Source organism: Drosophila virilis, chromosome X, assembly GCF_030788295.1.
Source record: "Drosophila virilis strain 15010-1051.87 chromosome X, Dvir_AGI_RSII-ME, whole genome shotgun sequence".
NCBI lineage: Eukaryota > Metazoa > Arthropoda > Insecta > Diptera > Drosophilidae > Drosophila > Drosophila virilis.
Genome location: NC_091543.1, coordinates 5,824,516 through 5,844,614, shown reverse-complemented (window position 1 = coordinate 5,844,614; position 20,099 = coordinate 5,824,516). Strand labels below are relative to the sequence as shown.

General features: G+C 44.2%; 4 protein-coding genes across 5 annotated transcripts; 2 read left to right on the top strand and 2 right to left on the bottom strand.

Moving 5' to 3' along the window:
• The first annotated feature begins 364 nt into the window (after positions 1-364).
• LOC6633641 (uncharacterized) lies at positions 365-10,365 on the top strand. Its single transcript, XM_002056799.4, has 4 exons — positions 365-743; positions 813-935; positions 1,032-1,163; positions 10,189-10,365. The coding sequence occupies exons 1-4, from the start codon at positions 537-539 to the stop codon at positions 10,270-10,272; spliced, it is 546 nt and encodes a 181-aa protein (XP_002056835.1). The 5' UTR covers positions 365-536; the 3' UTR covers positions 10,273-10,365.
• On the top strand, positions 1,996-2,978 carry LOC26530857 (uncharacterized). Its single transcript, XM_015170235.3, has 2 exons — positions 1,996-2,361; positions 2,418-2,978. Exons 1-2 carry the CDS (start codon positions 2,113-2,115, stop codon positions 2,889-2,891), a joined length of 723 nt encoding a protein of 240 aa, XP_015025721.2. The 5' UTR covers positions 1,996-2,112; the 3' UTR covers positions 2,892-2,978.
• LOC116652248 (trichohyalin-like) lies at positions 3,055-5,950 on the bottom strand. Its single transcript, XM_032440407.2, has 2 exons — positions 5,752-5,950; positions 3,055-5,694 (listed from the first exon to the last, which is right to left on the bottom strand). Exons 1-2 carry the CDS (start codon positions 5,801-5,803, stop codon positions 3,074-3,076), a joined length of 2,673 nt encoding a protein of 890 aa, XP_032296298.1. The 5' UTR covers positions 5,804-5,950; the 3' UTR covers positions 3,055-3,073.
• On the bottom strand, positions 10,262-18,931 carry Tsp5D (Tetraspanin 5D). 2 transcript variants are annotated; one of them, XM_032440519.2, is made up of 5 exons: positions 18,590-18,931; positions 13,863-13,942; positions 12,071-12,262; positions 11,808-12,002; positions 10,262-11,560 (listed from the first exon to the last, which is right to left on the bottom strand). In XM_032440519.2, exons 2-5 carry the CDS (start codon positions 13,923-13,925, stop codon positions 11,159-11,161), a joined length of 852 nt encoding a protein of 283 aa, XP_032296410.1. In that variant the 5' UTR covers positions 13,926-13,942; positions 18,590-18,931; the 3' UTR covers positions 10,262-11,158. The 2 variants fall into 2 exon arrangements, with proteins under 2 accessions (XP_032296410.1, XP_070066550.1); XM_070210449.1 differs by having other exon boundaries at positions 18,650-18,931.
• Positions 18,932-20,099: the final 1,168 nt, after the last annotated feature.

Genomic DNA, 20,099 nt, shown 5'->3' with positions numbered 1-20,099 from the left:
CATTTACATTTTTACAGCTGTCAGCAAGTTTTATTGCTGAAATTAAGTTTTGACTCAGTCTGTTTGCCGCACTAAAACTTTAATGAACCTCTACTCGGACTGTCTGTCCGTCAGTCTGTCTCTCTGTCCGTCTCTCTCTCCGTCTGTCTCCTAGTTTATGTCTTAATGAGGTGTTACCTTTCACCCGTGAGTGCAATGCGCCTCCTCCAAGCCGCTGTCGAAGCTAACCAACTGCAAATTTATAGTTCACAGCTGAATGTGCCCACACACACACACACACACACATACACTCGTTCAGTTCAGGTTAAAGCAAATCATAAAAAACGTTGAAAAGCAAATAAAAAAGAAAAAAAGAAAACGTTGCGCAGACGCATTGGCTCAGTCAATTTTTGTAGCTCGCCGCGCGCAGACCAGGTCCGAACGCAGCTCCGTCCAAGAGGCCAGATTTCGCCCGTTCCGGATTTCGTTTTCAACCGAATTACGCTTTTGCTTTCGTTTCGCAAGCGGCATTTCGCAAGCGTCTCTTCTTCTTGATCATGTTAAAGCTGAACTCTTTGCTGGCACTGCTGCTGCTGCCGCTGCTGCAGCTGACGCTGGCCACGCCCATAGCGCCCACCACGCTAGATGGCGCCACACCCATCGATGCACAGGTCTCCGCAGCGGATTTCGGTGCACTGGACGCCTTTGCCGAAGATGCCGAGGCCGAGAGCTCAGCGACGGCAGCCAGCGAGGCGGGCTTTAAGGTGCGCAACACGCGAGTACAGTGAACACAAGCTAACAGATATATACCCCAACGTTTCGTTATCAAACAGATCGCGCTGCTGCCCATGCCGGCCAAGACGGCGGAGTCTGTGAATCTGGAGCACGAGGCGCTGCCCTCCAAGGTGCTCACCGCCTACGACAAGACGCACCAGAAGCTGGCGGACATAACGCACGTGAGTGCCTGATCACTGATCACTGATCACTGAAGACTCTAAACACTGATCACACTTATGACTGGTCGTTGATCACTGATCACTGTTCTCTTGCAGCCTGTGCCCATCTTGGACGGCATCAGCGAGCACGAGAAATATGGCAACAATGGCGACAAGTTCGACGGCATCTCGCGCTCAATTGTCAACGGTTACGAGGCCTTTTCCAATCTCCTCAACAGCTTCATACAGGTGAGTCTATCTACCTCCCCGCCCCTGTGAGCTGTTTACGCTTGCGCTGCTTGTTCACACGTTGCATTGCACAAGCAAAGCTCCCCTCGCGGCGCGCCCGCCACGCCGTGGCCACAATTAAAGCGCCTTATGTAATTTCCGCCCGAAGGTCGAACCTTAAGCAAATAGTTTGATTACTTTTTCAAATACGCATTTGGTTGCACATAATTAAACGACATTTGTTGCTGGGCTAAATAAATATTATTTCGCCTATTTTGAATACTTTTTACATTTAAAACGTTTTATGGGATATGCAAGAGTTTAACATGGGCAAATATATAAATATATATTCTTGATACGCAAGACGAGCTGAGTCGAAAGGAGCAAAAGCTTATTTGTATTTTTCCCTATATTCAACCATTTTCAAATGATCGATAAATATCGAAAAGTTTAAATTGACTTATTTATTTGATTGATTACCTTAACATAAAAGATACTCGATCTGTATATGATAATCTAGAAGCTAGCTCTACAAACCTTAGATATTTTACCAACAAAACAGGTTTTCCATATCGATTTTTATCGATTGCTCGGCAAGTTATCGACTATCGGAAACAAGAAAAGAGCACTAGAAGAACCTACGTTCAAAAAGGGGTTAGAGCCTGGCGCTTTGGTATGCACACACGCAAGATCGGACTATAAGGACCGAAGTTATTCAAAGGCTGGCTTGGTAAAACCGATGCGCATAGTTCCCGATAGATCTCAGTCTAAGCTGGGAAACACCAGTTTTGCTGATCTAGCTGCCCTTGTTACTATGGACAAGATTAGTTTGTGCTTGATTTGGGTTTGGGGTGTTATTCATATTTTTCTTCATAGTCGAACACAACAAACAAATTCTTTCAAAAATAGAGAAACCTTATTAGAATTTATTCCATGGTATATCCAGACGAATAAGACATAGCGCGTTAGAATGTATTCGTATGGTGTGACAAGTCGGAAAGATATCATTAGACTGGGCTGGAGGAACTCGACCTTTATGGGGCCGCGTAACTGTGAGATTGTTGTGCCGCCAATAGACATGTCCTATGTAGACGAGACGGACCAGAAAACCAATCATCTGACCCTGGACAAAATCAAAAGCCCCAAGATAGTGAGCAAAGCAAAAAAGTCGCACAAGCTAGAGGTCAATGAGAAGGTTGTGAAGAAAGCCAAAAAGAAGGTAAAGTCTGTTCCACTTTGTATCCTGTCTGCCCTAACAGCCTTGAACATCCACAGTCCAGGAAACTGACCACTGAACTACCGCAGGTTGGTCTGGTCAAGGTTCCGCCCAGGGTATTGGCCACACAGTCCGCCGAACTTGATCTAAATGGGCCGGCTAACACTCGACAAATTGCGGATTATCTATTAGAGAATCGACTAACTGTGAACAATGGTAGCCTGCAGCTGGCGGCACCCAAGGAGAAACCGAACGGCGAGTGCCATTGCGCCGATAGACTCGGGCTCTTGGCTAGACTGATCACATCGCGACACGATCCGATATATACTGCTAGAATATCGCCCTCTCTGAAGCATCTGAGCGATATTATGCAGGAGCTGTTGTCCATTCTGAGTCTATTTTTTGTGGTTGGGCTGCTATTGGCCTGTTATCTATGCTCCAAGCCAAGGGAACTCTCGTTCCTGCAGCAGCTGCTACGAAAACTATACAGATTGTTTGCAACCGATTCCTGTTACGATTGTGGTTTATGTTAGGAATTCCTTATCTTTGATGAACCAATTAAAATTCTATTACAAGATAATACTTCCATATACTTCCAGTATTCAAGCATTTAAGATCACGATTTGTTTTATTATTTTAGAGGACAAATATCTTTGGTCCCACGGTGTTTCCCGGCTTCTCGTTTCTCCACCCACTCCACCAGATCATTATGCTCCTAATCTGACTCCAGCGACGATTCCTCGCTCAACTCGAGCTCGCTTCCACCTGCAGGCCCTATCATCCACTTGTTTTGGTTTTGAACCTGAAGAATCTCCTCTTCCGACTCCCGCGACGAGCCCTCACTCAGCGCAAGCTTCCGCCCGAGCTGCTCTTCCTCCGAGGAGTCCTCGCTCAGCGCAAGCTCTTCTACCTGTTTGAGGACCTGCCGCTTCAGTTTTGGCCCAATCTGTTCCTCTACCGACGAGTCCTCGCTCCGCGCAAGCTCCTTTATTGTTCGATTCTTCACTAGCTTTTGAGGCTCGATATTTCTTGAATCTCGACACGATGCGAGCTTTCCCATCTGTCGAGAATCTCCAACCTCCTGTCTATTCTCCACTAGCCTTTGTGCCTCGTTCTGCTCATCCTCCGAGTGCTGTCTCCACGCGAGCTCTTTATCTCGGGGCACTCTTCCAACCTCGCGGTTGAATGGCTTTTGCTGCACGACTTGTTGCTCCTCTTCTGACGAGTCTTCACTCAACACGAGATCCTTTCCGTTTTTCAGCTCTAGATAGTTTATGTCCGGCATTTGCTTCACTAGATTTTGCTGCTCTTCCTCTGACGACTCTTCACTAAGCACAAGCTCCTTTTCCTGCCTTAGAGCCGCATAATTCATCTCCTGCCCCTTTACTAGATTTTGTACCTCTAGATGCTCCTCCTCCGACGAGATTTCACTTAGCGCGAGCTCATTTGTCCTTGACAATATCGCTGCCTGGCCTGCCAGCTTATGCTTCTTCGAAGATTCCTTACCTAACGCCAGCTCTTTTGTCCTTGCCACTCTCTTGACTTTCCGTTTCGCCAGCTTTGGCTGCTTTAGCCGCTTTTTTGACAAGTCTTCACTTAACGCGAGCTTATTTATCTGTCCAGGATCTATTATCTCCGAGGAGTTCTCCCTCAATGCGGGCGCCTTAACTTTTTGCTTCTTACGTTTTGTGTGAACTTCCGAAGGACCTTTACTCACGGTGGGCTGCCTTACTTGTTTTAGATCTGGCTCGAGCTGCTGCTCCTCCTCTGATGAGTCCTCGCTCAGCGCAATCTCTTTTACCCGATTCAGACCCAGGAAATTGATTACCCGATTTTCCTGCGCGATGTGCAACTCCTCCGACGAGTCCTCACTCAGCGCTAGTCTGCTTGTCTCTTCCAAATCTGGATAATGCTTCTCCGACGAATTGCTCACTCCTGGAACATTCTCAAGCTTTCGTTTCACCTTCTTTTGCTTCTTGGTCCGCTCTTTTGATGAGTCCTTACCCATCGCGAGCGCTTTTACTGCTGGCACCTGGTCAACCTTTTTGTTCTTTCGCTTTTGCTGCTTCTCCAAATTACTAGAGGGTTTTGTCCTTGGTACTTTCTCAACCTTGCCGAATGCGAGCTCTTTCGGTAGTTCCTCAACCATTTGCGTTAGTTTTTGCTGCTGAAGCTGTTCCTCCGATGAGCCTGTACTTAAACCGAGCTCCTCTATTGTCTCCTGCCTCTTCACTGGATGCTGCTGCTTAAACTGTTCCTCCGGATAATTAATCTCCTGCCTCTTCTCCGAATAGTCTTCATTCGACCCATACTCTTTTACTACTGTAACTTTGTCAACCTTCCTGTTAACCAGCGTTTGCTGCTCGAGCTGCTCCTCGTCCGAGGAAACGTCACTCAATGCGAGCTCCTGTATCCGTGGCTCTTCAACCTTACGCTTCTTCAGCAGCTTTTGTTGCTCCCCTAGCACGGGCTGATCGAGCTTCAGTTCCTCCGGCTCCAGCGACGGGTCCTTCATTGATGGCTCCTTCATCTTCCGCTGCCCCTGAACGAGCTGCTGGTGGGGCTGTAGCCGCTCCTGCCCCTGTTGCATTCGCAGCCGCTTCCTGGCCTGGATGTCAGCCAAGGTCTGCTCAATGGAACGGTTGTCCCTCTTGAACCGGCTGGGCACAAAACCATAGCTATGGTTGGTGGACGTCTCGCGTACCGATTGCAGGGTGGCTGGCTCAGCAATGAGATGGGCATACTTGGCCCGATAGCTGACAACTGGTTTGCTTACGAGATTTGAGTTTGCGATGTGATCCCTGGTGCTGGGCGTGTGTCCAAAGAATTTGGATGGTTCAGCTGGGGCAGCCATTGCTGGAGCTAAAGCTGAAGCTGGAGCAGTTGCAGCTGCTGCAGCAGTTGCTGGGGGAAGTGCATCGGCTGCAATGGCAGATGGTGCAGCAGCTGGGACTTGCTGCTCGCACTTGTCCTGCTCCTGCTTGGATCGATCCTTGCGTCGCTCCGCATACTGCCTGGCTATCTCCTTGTTCCAGCCTTCACCTTTGCGACGGGCGTACAGCTCGTCAGCGTCAGGCGGATGCTCCTTCTTGTAGACAACAGACTGTCGTATATCCTCGCCCCGACCAAAGCTCATCGCCATAAAACCACCATATTCAGCCGCTTCCTGTATGATGGTTCGATGAATTCGGTCAAAGGGCTGGAACTCCATGCTGGTCCTTCCGTCCTTGGCAAAGCGTCCCATGCGCTCCTGCACATAGCTGCGGAAACGTGCCAGCTCCTCGCGCTGTTTGTTCTTCATGCGCTCCATGTACTCGCGCTGCTTTTGCTGCTCACCTGCGATTCATTGGTTAGAAGCTGAGAATTGAATCGCGCAACTCATTTGCCGCTCACCTGTGTTGGGAGGCGCATCCATTGCGTTAAGAATTGAATCGAGAAAATCCATATTTAGTACGAAAAAATCTCCTTGTCTTCAACCCTTATTAACTTTTCAACTTTTTATTTACTCTACGAACGATTCCCTTCTTCCAACTATTATTCAATTTTTTTTTGCAAATAATCAAAATTGTTCGACTTTACTTAATGTGACGCTCAGTTGTTGAGACTCGAAACACAAGTGAATCAAATTGTTTGTGTAGAGCTACGAGCTCCAGAATTTCAACAATTTTCAAGGCTGTTGCGATCCCAAGAACTGAGTGTTGAGTTTTCTGTGAGCAAAGCCGTTGAGAGATAGAGAAAGAGAGAGAGGGAGAGAGAGAGAGAGAGAGAGAGAGAGATTGAGAGATTGAGAGAGTAAGACGGAGGCTACACACAAGTGCAGCTGCAAAAACACAAATAAAATTTATCGATAACAAAAAATCGTTGAGCAAAGCACTGAGACCTCAAAAAAGCAAATGTTAGAGAGAGATCGAGAGAGAGAGAATGAGAAAGTGAGATGCAGAAAGAGGAGCAGCTGCAAAAATTCAAATACAATTTATCGATAACAATAATCATTAGAGTAAAGAGAAGACTGTAAACGTCAGAAAGAGAGAGAAAGAGAAAGGCAGACAAAAGCTGCCAGCTTGCTGCTGCCTTCTTCCAGTGTTGGTTAACGTAAACTCGATTGTTCGCTTGCTTAACGGTTTTTTTTTCTTATCGACTTTCGATCGGACAAATCTGGCGAAATTGGCTTTATAAAACGACAACTCTTCCCCGCGCTAAAATCTGGCGAAATTAGATATGTCGTTTTGAAACGTCATATCTTCCCCGCGATAAAATCTAGCGCGGCGGAGATATGTCGTTTTGAAACGACATAATTTCGCCAGATTTTAGCGGGGGGGAGATATGTCGTTTTGAAACGACATAATTTCGCCAGATTTTAGCGGGGGGGAGATATGTCGTTTTGAAACGACATAATTTCGCCAGATTTTAGCGGGGGGGAGATATGTCGTTGTGAAACGACATAATTTCGCCAGATTTTAGCGGGGGGGGGGAGATATGTCGTTTTGAAACGACATATCTCCGCCGCTCGGGGAAGATATGTCGTTTTGAAACGACATAATTTCGCCAGATTTTAGCGGCGGGGGGAGATATGTCGTTTTGAAACGACATAATTTCGCCAGATTTTAGCGGGGGGGAGATATGTCGTTTTGAAACGACATAATTTCGCCAGATTTTAGCGGGGGGGAGATATGTCGTTGTGAAACGACATAATTTCGCCAGATTTTAGCGGGGGGGGGAGATATGTCGTTTTGAAACGACATATCTCCGACGCTCGGGGAAGATATGTCGTTTTGAAACGACATAATTCCGCCAGATTTTAGCGGGGGGGGGATTTGTCGTTGTGAAACGACATAATTTCTCCGCGATCATAGCGCGCCGGAGATATGTCGTTTTGAAACGACATAATTTCGCCAGATTTTAGCGGGGGGGGAGATATGTCGTTTTGAAACGTCATATCTTCCCCGCGATAAAATCTGGCGCGGCGGAGATATGTCGTTTTGAAGCGACATAATTCCGCCAGATTTTAGCGGGGGGGAGATATGTCGTTTTGAAACGACATATCTCCGCCGCTCGGGGAAGATATGTCGTTTTGAAACGACATAATTCCGCCAGATTTTAGCGGGGGGGAGATATGTCGTTTTGAAACGACATATCTCCGCCGCTCGGGGAAGATATGTCGTTTTGAAACGACATAATTCCGCCAGATTTTAGCGGGGGGGAGATATGTCGTTTTGAAACGACATATCTCCGCCGCTCGGGGAAGATATGTCGTTTTGAAACGACATAATTCCGCCAGATTTTAGCGGGGGGGAGATATGTCGTTGTGAAACGACATAATTTCGCCAGATTTTAGCGGACGGGAGATATGTCGTTTTGAAACGACATATCTCCGCCGCTCGGGGAAGATATGTCGTTTTGAAACGACATAATTTCGCCAGATTTTAGCGGGGGGGAGATATGTCGTTGTGAAACGACATAATTTCGCCAGATTTTAGCGGGCGGGAGATATGTCGTTTTGAAACGTTATATCTTCCCCGCGATAAAATATGTCGCGGCGGAGATATGTCGTTTTGAAGCGACATAATTCCGCCAGATTTTAGCGGGGGGGAGATATGTCGTTTTGAAACGACATAATTTCGCCAGATTTTAGCGGGGGGGAGATATGTCGTTTTGAAACGACATAACTCCGCCAGATTTTAGCGGGGGGGAGATATGTCGTTGTGAAACGACATATCTCCGCCGCTCGGGGAAGATATGTCGTTTTGAAACGACATAATTTCTCCGCGATCATAGCGCGGCGGAGATATGTCGTTTTGAAACGACATAACTCCGCCAGATTTTAGCGGGGGGGAGATATGTCGTTGTGAAACGACATATCTCCGCCGCTCGGGGAAGATATGTCGTTTTGAAACGACATAATTTCTCCGCGATCATAGCGGGGGGGAGATATGTCGTTTTGAAACGACATAATTTCGCCAGATTTTAGCGGGGGGGAGATATGTCGTTGTGAAACGACATAATTTCGCCAGATTTTAGCGGGCGGGAGATATGTCGTTTTGAAACGTCATATCTTCCCCGCGATAAAATATGTCGCGGCGGAGATATGTCGTTTTGAAGCGACATAATTCCGCCAGATTTTAGCGGGGGGAGATATGTCGTTTTGAAACGACATAATTTCGCCAGATTTTAGCGGGCGGGAGATATGTCGTTTTGAAACGTCATATCTTCCCCGCGATAAAATCTGGCGCGGCGGAGATATGTCGTTTTGAAGCGACATAATTCCGCCAGATTTTAGCGGGGGGGAGATATGTCGTTGTGAAACGACATAATTTCTCCGCGATCATAGCGCGGCGGAGATATGTCGTTTTGAAACGACATAACTCCGCCAGATTTTAGCGGGGGGGAGATATGTCGTTGTGAAACGACATATCTCCGCCGCTCGGGGAAGATATGTCGTTTTGAAACGACATAATTTCGCCAGATTTTAGCGGGGGGGAGATATGTCGTTGTGAAACGACATAATTTCTCCGCGATCATAGCGCGGCGGAGATATGTCGTTTTGAAACGACATAATTTCGCCAGATTTTAGCGGGGGGGAGATATGTCGTTTTGAAACGTCATATCTTCCCCGCGATAAAATATGTCGCGGCGGAGATATGTCGTTTTGAAGCGACATAATTCCGCCAGATTTTAGCGGGGGGGAGATATGTCGTTTTGAAACGACATATCTCCGCCGCTCGGGGAAGATATGTCGTTTTGAAACGACATAATTCCGCCAGATTTTAGCGGGGGGGAGATATGTCGTTGTGAAACGACATAATTTCGCCAGATTTTAGCGGACGGGAGATATGTCGTTTTGAAACGACATATCTCCGCCGCTCGGGGAAGATATGTCGTTTTGAAACGACATAATTTCTCCGCGATCATAGCGCGGCGGAGATATGTCGTTTTGAAACGACATAACTCCGCCAGATTTTAGCGGGGGGGAGATATGTCGTTTTGAAACGACATAATTTCGCCAGATTTTAGCGGGGGGGAGATATGTCGTTTTGAAACGTCATATCTCCGCCGCTCGGGGAAGATATGTCGTTTTGAAACGACATAATTTCTCCGCGATCATAGCGCGGCGGAGATATGTCGTTTTGAAACGACATAACTCCGCCAGATTTTAGCGGGGGGGAGATATGTCGTTTTGAAACGACATATCTCCGCCGCTCGGGGAAGATATGTCGTTTTGAAACGACATAATTTCTCCGCGATCATAGCGGGGGGGAGATATGTCGTTTTGAAACGTCATATCTCCGCCGCTCGGGGAAGATATGTCGTTTTGAAACGACATAATTCCGCCAGATTTTAGCGGGGGGGAGATATGTCGTTTTGAAGCGACATAATTTCGCCAGATTTTAGCGCGGCGGAGATATGTCGTTTTGAAACGACATAATTTCGCCAGATTTTAGCGGGGGGGAGATATGTCGTTTTGAAACGTCATAATTTCGCCGGATCATAGCGCGGTGGAGATATGTCGTTTTGAAACGACATATCTCCGCCGCTCGGGGAAGATATGTCGTTTTGAAACGACATAATTTCGCCAGATTTTAGCGGGGGGGGAGATATGTCGTTTTGAAACGACATAATTTCGCCAGATTTTAGCGGGGGGGAGATATGTCGTTTTGAAACGACATAATTTCTCCGCGATCATAGCGCGGCGGAGATATGTCGTTTTGAAACGACATATCTCCGCCGCTCGGGGAAGATATGTCGTTTTGAAACGACATAAGACCAGCCATACATACCATATATATAAACTATCCAAATTTGATCTTGTATTTACCCTTGTCCCACCCACAGAAACCCAAGGAGCTGGCGCGCAGCGTCTCAAAGGGCATCACGGCACAGTTGGACATTATTGGAGGCAAGCTCGTGGGACTCTAAAGATGAAGACGGGGAACATAAGTAAAACCATTTTTTTTTATTTGATTGTATAACTTTTATTTAAATAAATAGTTTAATTTATTTTGTAACCTATGCACAATTTTGTAATTGTTATTTTGTTTTTGTTTAGGAATGTGCTTGTTAAACTTTATGTATAAATATATATATATATATATATATGCTATATAAATGGTGTTTTTATTTACTTTTCTCTTTAGCTAATTTCATTTGTTGATTGCATTGCGGGCAGTTGTTGTTGTCGTTTGTCTTCTTCCAATACTCAATTGCCGTACAATAACATGCAGATTGGATATGGTACATGTATATAGCTTTCGATGTCTATCTAGAGGCGCGCTCTTCGCACTCGATTGCGCATAAAATACCAAACTCTTGGTATTTTTTTTGATATTCATCATATATATATATATATATATATATATATATATATGGATAGATCTATGTATAAACTAGATGAGCACATCACAATATGGATATACCGCTAACTAATAGATTAGAGGCTCGCAAAGCTGACTTCACAAAAAAAATACCACTAAATACTGCTGGAAAAGAGACAAGCAACAGAAAAAATACTAAACTTGTGTGAACTCAGCTTTGGGCTCAGCTTGCTTTTTCGCCTCGCTTCAGATATTTTTTCGCCTTAGCATTTTTCTAATAATACAAAGTTCAGAAAAAAAATGAAGATATTTAAATTAATTTTTGGCACATTTCGCAGAAGAAAAAAAAAATATAATAATACTAAAAAAATGGGGGTACAGGGTGATGGTGGTGTGGGGGGGGGGAATAATATATGCAATAGCCTGTGTCCCGGCGCCTTGCTTTAGAAATTCTCCATGTCGCGGAGGATCGGATCTAGCTAGAGACGAGTTCAATCCTCCCAGCTGCTGGTGCGCGTCTGCGGATCAATTGAGGGCGAGTACGACTTGTACGTGTCGGAGACCTTCTTGTGCTTCACCGTGCAGAACAACAGCATCGAGGTGATCAGCCCGAAGAGCTGGACAAACGCAATGCCCAGTCCGATGGCTCCGACCACATTTAGCTGGCCATTGAACCAGCCCTGCAGCGAATGGGCGCAGCCCTTGTCCCACCACAAGGTGGGATTCTCGGATCTGCCGCAATCCACGCGCATCACCCCATCCCCGGAGCCCTCGGTGATCAGCTGTCTTTGATCGTACAGCTGGCGGCAGCAGGAGTCCGGCACCCAACGCTTGCCGCTCCACGACTGTATGTCATACCAATCCTCGTACGACGACACGCCGCAGCATTCAAACTGTTCCAAAAAAAAAATAAAATAAAAGAAGAAAGTTTAGAATTAAGTCAAGCAAGAACATTGCAGTCGGCAGTCACCGACTGCGCCATACTCTGTACACAGTGTGAAAACGGTTAATTTGTGGCATATTCCACCTCAGGTTACTTCCAAAAAGGTGCCTGAAATACATGTTATGCTGTCTTATCTATCGCTGAATTGAATATGCCCGTTTTTCACATTGTGAACAGTGTATAAATGGAGAGCTTACCGACTGCTGCACACTGTCCCAAATGGCAGCCACAGATGGCGCCACCAGCGAGCCCCGATCGCTGGCATTGTAATGGCGCTCGATGCCGAAGCGCAGCTCGTTGGCCAGCGTGCGTCCGAGTCCGCCGCGGAAGAGGAACGCAATGGAGCCGACCAGGAACTCGCTCATGAACAGCATCACGATCAGCATAAAGTACTGGGCAGGACGAAAAGTTGAGATTATAAAGCTAACGCAAATTAATTCATGTGTATAAATGCACTTACCAACACTAGCAGACAGCGAGACTGTACCCAAGCGCCGCAGCAGCCAAAGAAACTGACCACAAATCCGATGCCGCCAATGCACATGAAGATCGTGTCCGCGCTCAGACCCGCGTGCTGTGGCAGCAGCGTTGCGTAGCCTTCATAGCTGAGGCGCAGCCACAGGCCGGCTCCAAGGAAGGCGCAGCTGCACAGCTGCAAAAAGTCAAATACAATTTATCGATAACAAAAGATCGTAAGAGTTGAACGAAGCACAGAGAGTCCAAGAGAGCAAGTCTTGGAGAGAAAGGAAATGAGAGATAGATAGAGAAAGAGAGCTGCAAAAACACAAATACAATTTATCGATAATAATAATCGTTAGAGTTTAGCGAAGACTGAGACATCCAGAAAGCAAATGTTAGAGAAAGAAATAGAGAGAGAGAGAAACACAATTTATCGATAACAATAATCATTAGAGTTAAGAGAAGTCCTGACTGCAAACGTCAGAAAGAGAAAGAAAGAGAGAGGCGGACAAAAGCTGCCTGCTTGCTGCTGCCTTCTGCCAGTGTTGGTTAACGTAAACTCGATTGTTCGCTCGCCTAACTTTTAACGGTAATTTTTTTTATCGACTTTCGATCAGACAAATCGTTTGGCTTCGGATTTAATCATTGATAATTATTATTACTCGAATTTACCCAAGAGCAATTTTTGAGCATTTAACTCTAATATTATTTAATCCAGCAAGCGAGGTAAGCTTACAACAAATTTAATTATTATTGCTGCAAATTGTAGTTATTTGTTGGAATTGCTGCTTTTGGCCAATTATCTGGCTGGCAAACGCGTTGCATTAGCTATAGCCAAATATTTGACTCTTTAGCCAAAGAGAGAGTACAATAAGAGAGAGCTTTAATGATTGGAGGGCAATTATGATAAGGTAGAGAATATGTGTTGAGGAGCTGAAGGCCTGGACGCTAGCGTTATTTTGTTGTAATTAATTATAGTCTTATTTCTAATATAATATGAATGCATTAATTTTAATAGTATTAAAAATCGAATGAGTGTTGTAAATTACTTTCTTACTTTCTTGTTTTAAATGATTAAAAGAGAATATTTTCAAAATAATAAAAATATGTTTTTCTCTGGGCTCCTAATGGTAAAGACTCTGAGTTCAATATCTAGCGGGTTAGATATTCTACTCGTTATACTTAAACTTTTAAGTGCATATTCAAGCAGATTTGAATATGTTCTGCTCCTTATACTATCCGCCTCCAAGAGCTGGCGGGTTATATATTCTTCTAACTTTTAGACAAAAGTCTCAAAGGCGAATTCTAGCAGGTCTAGTCTCGCCTCTTAATACTCAAAATCCAATATCCAGCAAGATATATACCATTCTATTTGGACTTAAAAAGTAGTCGAAGTTTATTGCTGCCAGGTGATATATATATATATATATATATATATATATATATATATATATAGCTTGAGGCTGGGAAGTCTGAGCTCAGCTAGGCGATTAAGTTGCTTCGGCGACAAAGAGTTAAACGCACTGCGATTAGCCGCAATCGACTGCTATCGAAAACTGCTGGCAATTATCGATAAGCGATTGCAAATGAATGCGCCTGTCGTTGCCACGTTGCGCAACAAAAGCCTGAGACAGACGCACAGCTAGACAATGCGGCAACTTTGCCGTTTCCGCTGCAGACGAGGCTGAGAACTTTGTTGCCGGCGTCCATTGTTGTTGTTGTAGCTGCTGCTGCTGACAGCAGCAGCATATCCGCCCAGGGCCGAGCTCTCGATGCCAGCTGGAAAAACTCACCCACAAAATGATGTTGAGCCAGCAAAAGGTGCGGCGGATGCAAGAGTAGCCGGCGTTGCCCATCTTCTGGGAGCTGCTAGCTGCAAAGAGAGAAGCAGAGAAATACATACATAAATCACGGCCTAATGGGGATTTAGAATAAAGAGAGACGGATAGGAGGGGGGGGCGACAGGCAAGCGACGCGTTGCGCTGCATTCATTAGATACATTTGTATCTATTAGATGCGCGCTTTTTCGGAAATCACACACACACACACGCCAGGCGACCTCATAACGAGTGTGTGTTCTGTGTATAAATAAATTCAAATTCATAAATTTCAACAAATTATTTTTGTTTTTTTTTTTTTTTTGTTTCTATTGTATTTCCTTTGGCCCCATGTAACTGGATAAGTGTATCTGCCAGCGGGGCACATTCTATCTGCATTCATGTTAAGCAATTGGCCAGCCGCAAAAATAAAAAAAAAAACTGCAGCTCTTGCATATACATAACAGCAATACTTTTTTTTTTGTTTTTGTTTTTGCTGCTGTTTTTTTAGTTTAATAAATTTACGACTTGCGAATGGCAACAACAACAGCACACACACAATTATTATGAAATTCTCCAGCAGCTCAAATTACAATTACGACAAGCGTGCGCGGGGGAGCGGGAGAAGTAAGAGGGGGGTGGGGGGAGGGATGGGGTTAAGTGTGTATATCTGGAAAACCTATTTGCGTACTCGTTTTCACTGACCGGCGGCCTAGTTTACCCTTAAATGTGACGTAGGTCAGTCGAATCACAGTTGACCCCAAATACAATTGACTTGTTTAGCTTTCATTAGATTTACCGTGAGGCTAAGTTAAAGTCGCAAAATTCTAAGAAAAAACGTTAGGCACTAAATTGCCGCACTTTGGCACACCCTGCAGCTGGCATTGGATAAACGCGTAAAGCGCACATTTGCTCTATCAATATAAATTAATATTAATTTATTGCATTTACAGGAAATTCGTGAAATGTACCTGTCCCTGCTCGGGCGCCTGGCAAATCTCGCACATGCGATCTAATCTTTGTGGGAAACCAAAGCAAAGAGTTAAAGTGCAAGCAACTTAATTTAAAGATAACAAATTTAGTAATGCATATCTATAAGGCTACACATGTCTAATATGTCCTACTAGAAATATTCGCAATGTTCCTGCTAGGGCGCCTGGTAAACTTATATCCTAATGTTAAATTTGGACATTTTAAAGATATTTAACTATCTTTCTATCATCTAACTATCTATTTATCTGTCTATCTATCTATCCATCTATCTATCAATCTATCTACCTATCTATCTATCTAACTATCTATTTAGATTTATCTATCTATCTATCTATCTAACTATCTATTGATATAGCCACGTATATAATAGTTAGATAGATTAAGGTCTACACTGTCTAACTTTAAGCAAGCAAGTATTTAATTTAACTGAAAATAAAATAATTTCTTACTAAAATCGATGCGATTTCCTATTGGGTAAACAAACTTCCCAGCTCGAGTACAGGGGATTTTAATTTGATTTCCACGTCTGCCAAACTCGCATGCAACTCATGTATGCCGCGGCCGAGGCGGCTTTTGCATGTGAAAGACAAGCTGGTAATATGTAAATTGTGAATATGCTGTGAACACGACGGCGGCATTCAACAGGTTGTCGTTGTAATTTCATGTGCGATTTATGCGCATACACGAGAAAATATGTATTTTGGCATAAATACGAAATTCTATTGTCAAGTCTGATGTCTACGAATGTCTACGAAACGTTCACTTGAAGAACCTCTTGACATATTTACTAGCAACTATTTTGATGGATTGAAAGAATATTCAAAGTTTAACTAACTATAGAATAGCCAAGAAAGATATAGAGAGAGACGGCGGAAGTCAGACAAGGGTGTGGCGGGGGCAGGGTGGGCAAATAAGTGAGCACGCGCCAACAATTGCAGAGTGCAAGAAGTTGCAACAAGTGTTGGGCAAAAGTGTTGCATGCAACAAGAGCAACAGCAACAAGTGCAAGCTGCAATGATAAGCCTAACCCTGATGCTGATAATGATCATAATAATAATAATAATAATAATAATAATAATAATAATAATGATGATGATGATGTTGTTGTTGTTGCTGTTGTTGTTGCTGTTGTTGCTGCTGCTGTTGTTGTTGCTGTCGCAAGCGCAACTAAAATAATAATGAAATAGTTGCAAATAATGCGCGGCCCGCCCGGAGCCTAGAGCTGCTGTGGACAGAGCCCAAGTGCGAACAATTGTTGTCCGCAACAACAACAGCAGCAACAGCAACAGCAGCAACAGCAACAGCAACAACAACAACTGTAACTGTCGCTTGCTTATTTTTCAATTTAACTCAATAACGCGACGGACTTAATGCCATTTGGCGCTGGAAATTTGCGATTTACTTGTGCGCTGTGCCACGCCCACAGTCGCTGCCCACTTCAAATAACACTAGCTGGCTGTGTGTGTCTGTGTGTGTGTGTGCGGATGTGCGAGAGTGATTTATGTGCACATTGGGAAATTGCCCATTTGCCCAAATGCCTCTGCCCAGTTCATAGGTCTAAGCAGCAAAAGCTAGCAAAGGGTTAGCTAGACATATGCCCGAGACAAGGGAAGAGTGGGAAAGGGGTGGGGGGGGGGGGGGGGGGTGACATATAGATGTGGCCTGTGGCAGCTGCCAGCCCGAGATGATCTGATCTTGCTGTTGCTGCTTGCTGCTGAATCTATTGCTCATGTTGCTGCTGTTGCAGGTGTTGCTCTTGGGAAATGCTGGTGTTGTCGCGGCTGCTGTTGCTGCAATTGCAAATGTTGCTGCTGTTGGCAAAGTGGAAGCAAAGGGTGTGTGTAGCCGAGATGTGTTAAGAAAAGTGTTGCTGATGTTGTTAATATTGTTGCGAATGTTGCTGTTGTTGAGTAGAACTGTTGCTGCTGTTGCTTCAATTTAATGTTATCTAATGCTTATGTTGCTGTTGTTTCGTTTGTCAAGAAGCAAAAGAAGTGAGAAGGTACTGTATGGTAGGAAGGGGATAAGAAGAATGGTTGCTGCTGTTGCTTCCATTGCAAATGTTGCTGTTGCTGCAAAATGGGTATGGGATATTTTTGTGTGAGACCGTGTTGCTGCAGTTGCTTCTATTGCTCACGTTGCGGGAAGAGTAGCAGACTTTTATTGCCTCTGTGTTTGATCCCTTTGTTGTTTATGTTGCTGCTGTTTATGCTGCTGCGAAAGCAAGCGAAGCGAGTTCTTGTGAACGCGAACTTAACACAATTGCTGTTGTTGTTGCTGTTATTGCCGCCGTCTCTATTGTAAATATTGCTGCTGTGCTTATGTTTTTTATTGGCTATGTTGCAGCTGTTGTTGCTGCTGTGAAAGGTAAAACACAGAACACTTGTGAGCGCGATACTAAGACACTTGCTGCTAGTGTTGCTGTTGCTGTCGATGCTGCTTCTATTGTAAATATTGCTGCGGTGCTTATACCTTTAATGGGCTATGTTGCTGCTGTGAAAGGACGAGCAAGGATTAAGACAATATATTGTGATTGTAGCTTTAACTGCTTATGTTGCTGTTGTGCAAGGGGAAGCAGGCAGTTCATAGGAGACGCGGTACTAAGACAATTGCTGTTAAAGCAACTGTTGCTGTTGCATCTACAGCAAATATTGCTTGTGTGATTGTGTTTTATTAGATATGTTACTGTAAAAGGATGAGCAGAGAGACTAAGGCAATTGCTGCTGGTGTTGCTGCTAATGTTGCTGGTGTAAATGTTGCAACTATTGCTGTACCTTTTACTGTCTATGTTGCTGCTGTGAAAGGGGGCAGCAGGGAGTTATTAACTGAGGCAGTTGCTGTGACAACTATTGTAAATATTGTTGCTTAGTTTGCCAATGTAATACCAACAGCTGCTGCTGCTGCTGCTGCTGCTGTTGTTGGGAACAGGGGAGAAAGGTAATCTATGTTGCTGTTGCAAATGCCGCTGCTGTACATTTTCATGGCCAGACAACTGTTGGCCCAAAGACAACATTTTGCAGCATTTTCACTGACGCTTGACCAGACGCCAAATGTTGTTGCTGGCGTTGTTGTTGTTGTTGTTGTACAAAGTGTCGCGCTTACGAAAAGTTTTCTCTTTTTGCGCCGAGTGTCTTTTGCAGGGGGGCGGGCGGTGGGTTGCGGGACACTTGAAGCGGGGCATTCAGTTAAAGGGGCCAATCTATGCATCTATCCGGCTTTGAGTTTGTTTTCAGTCAAACCCCCCCCCCCCCCTTTCCACTCTTTGCCCCTACCCCTTTTGCGGCATTTCTTTTCAGTTGCAAATTACTTCGGGTTGTTCGAATCTGGTTTTGTGCGGCGGCAACTGTTGCTGTCGTCGTTGTTGTTGCTGCTGCTGTTGTTGTTGTTGTTGTTGTTGTTGTTGTTGTTGTTGTTGTTGTTGCTGCTGTCAATAAACTGCGCTAGCTGCGATTTTGTTATTGTTGTGCATAATAGACACCCTGCGCCCTGCACCCTGCCCTCGCCCCATGCACAGAGTCTGGCGAGCGTCTATGGATCGAATAACTTGAAGCTCATCAAAAATAATAATAAGAATAACAATAATAATAAACAGCTTGAAAAAGGGCGTAGGTAAATACTTTATATGTATATAGGCACATGCTTTATAATCGTTGTCTTTCTTCAGATATATACTGTATATATATATATATATATTTACTTGCAACACGTACTTTATTTTAATGCTCCGAAAACACTTTTGGCTTTGGCCCCAAAAAAAAAAAAACACTCACCACACAATTACAATATTTAAATATATTTTAATATTTTTACAATTTGCAATATTTATTTCTTTCGACAATTTACAACACTGTGTCGCTTGTTTGCACAGCAAAAAAAAATAGACCGATTTTCGTTAATTTTTTTTTTTAATTTTATTCAGTTCGTTGCGTTTTTTTTTTTTATTATTTTGAATATGTTTTCTTTTTCTATTTTTTACTGCTAGTTGCTGCAGCTCGTCGCGTGCTGCTGCTGCTGCTGCTGCTGTTCTATGCGCTCGCAGCGGCTGTTCAAAATAAACTGAAAACTGAAAATTCTCCGCAGTTGCCGTTAAAAATAGTCGCAAATCCCGAGCCGAAGCTGGCGCACACGAGCGACAAAAACGAACAGCAAAAATGTTGTTGTTACTGTTATTATTGTTGTTGTTGCTGTTATTGTTGCCGTTGTCTGCATGCAGCTGCTGCGGCAGCATGCTGCTGTGCAGAGGGGGGGGGGGCTTGGCGGAGCGCGCTATTGCAATCACATTCTACACTCTACACTCTCCCTCTTCGGCTCTCTCTCTCGCTCGCTCTCTCTTCGGTCTCTTCATGCGAACGCACGGCCTGCATACTTATGAATGAGATTTATGTTTAGATTTCAGTGTCACGTTTTGATCCACATTTCAAAATGTTTACAGCAACAACAAATAACAAAGAGCGGAGAAAAAAGAAAGAGCCAGCAAATAAGCAAAGGCCTAGAAAACAGAATTCTACAAAATGATCGCTGATTTTATGGCCCATTTCAGGCGCTGCACAAATTAAGAAGCTATAAAAGAAAAATCGCGCATACGCTCTGTGAACAACGTGCATAAATTAGCAGTAAGCAAGACTAGACCGATCGGGTGGGTACGACTGGGAGATACCCTAGCTAGGCTTGCCTGTAAACATACCCACACACACACACACTAATTCTCATACACTCACCACTCTGCTTCTTCTCTCCGCTGCCCCAGACAAGGAGAAATGCATTCTTGAATACCTTCGGCCTTTATTGTCCGATCTTTATGAAATTTTCAGGACTTAATTATGGCATGCCAACGTTTGCATATACAAAAGCACAAAATTCTTGAACTTACAATTGACCTGCAAAAGTTGGTATATAGCTAATCTTTTAGGTTTTCTTCAATTTGTGTGAAATATTCTTTTACTCTGTATTGTATAGGAGGAACTACATAACAAGTTTGATGTAGCTCTCGGAATCCCCGAGCTATGCTTAAAAATCCAAGTTTAAAAATTGATATTTATCGATTCTATGAAAATGGTAGTATATATAATTTTTGTATACATTGCTTTGACTATTTGAAATTGTGGCGTACTTCTGATGTAGAAGCTTAAAGCTTTAGCTAGCTGCAAAAGCTTTCTATGACTTAAGCTTAAAGTTCTTATGCAACGCGATTTGTGGGGTGCATTCAAAAGATTTATTAAG

Coding starts and splice junctions, on each gene's coding strand:
- LOC6633641 (XM_002056799.4), top strand. CDS start 537: ATGTTAAAGCTGAACTCTTTGCTGGCACTGCTGCTGCTGCCGCTGCTG. Junction 744..812: donor CCAGCGAGGCGGGCTTTAAG/GTGCGCAACACG, acceptor GTTATCAAACAG/ATCGCGCTGCTGCCCATGCC. Junction 936..1,031: donor AGCTGGCGGACATAACGCAC/GTGAGTGCCTGA, acceptor GTTCTCTTGCAG/CCTGTGCCCATCTTGGACGG.
- LOC26530857 (XM_015170235.3), top strand. CDS start 2,113: ATGTATTCGTATGGTGTGACAAGTCGGAAAGATATCATTAGACTGGGC. Junction 2,362..2,417: donor TGAAGAAAGCCAAAAAGAAG/GTAAAGTCTGTT, acceptor GAACATCCACAG/TCCAGGAAACTGACCACTGA.
- LOC116652248 (XM_032440407.2), bottom strand. CDS start 5,803: ATGGATTTTCTCGATTCAATTCTTAACGCAATGGATGCGCCTCCCAAC. Junction 5,695..5,751: donor GGATGCGCCTCCCAACACAG/GTGAGCGGCAAA, acceptor AATGAATCGCAG/GTGAGCAGCAAAAGCAGCGC.
- Tsp5D (XM_032440519.2), bottom strand. CDS start 13,925: ATGGGCAACGCCGGCTACTCTTGCATCCGCCGCACCTTTTGCTGGCTC. Junction 12,003..12,070: donor CTCGCTGTCTGCTAGTGTTG/GTAAGTGCATTT, acceptor CGTCCTGCCCAG/TACTTTATGCTGATCGTGAT. Junction 11,561..11,807: donor GGGACAGTGTGCAGCAGTCG/GTAAGCTCTCCA, acceptor TTTTTGGAACAG/TTTGAATGCTGCGGCGTGTC.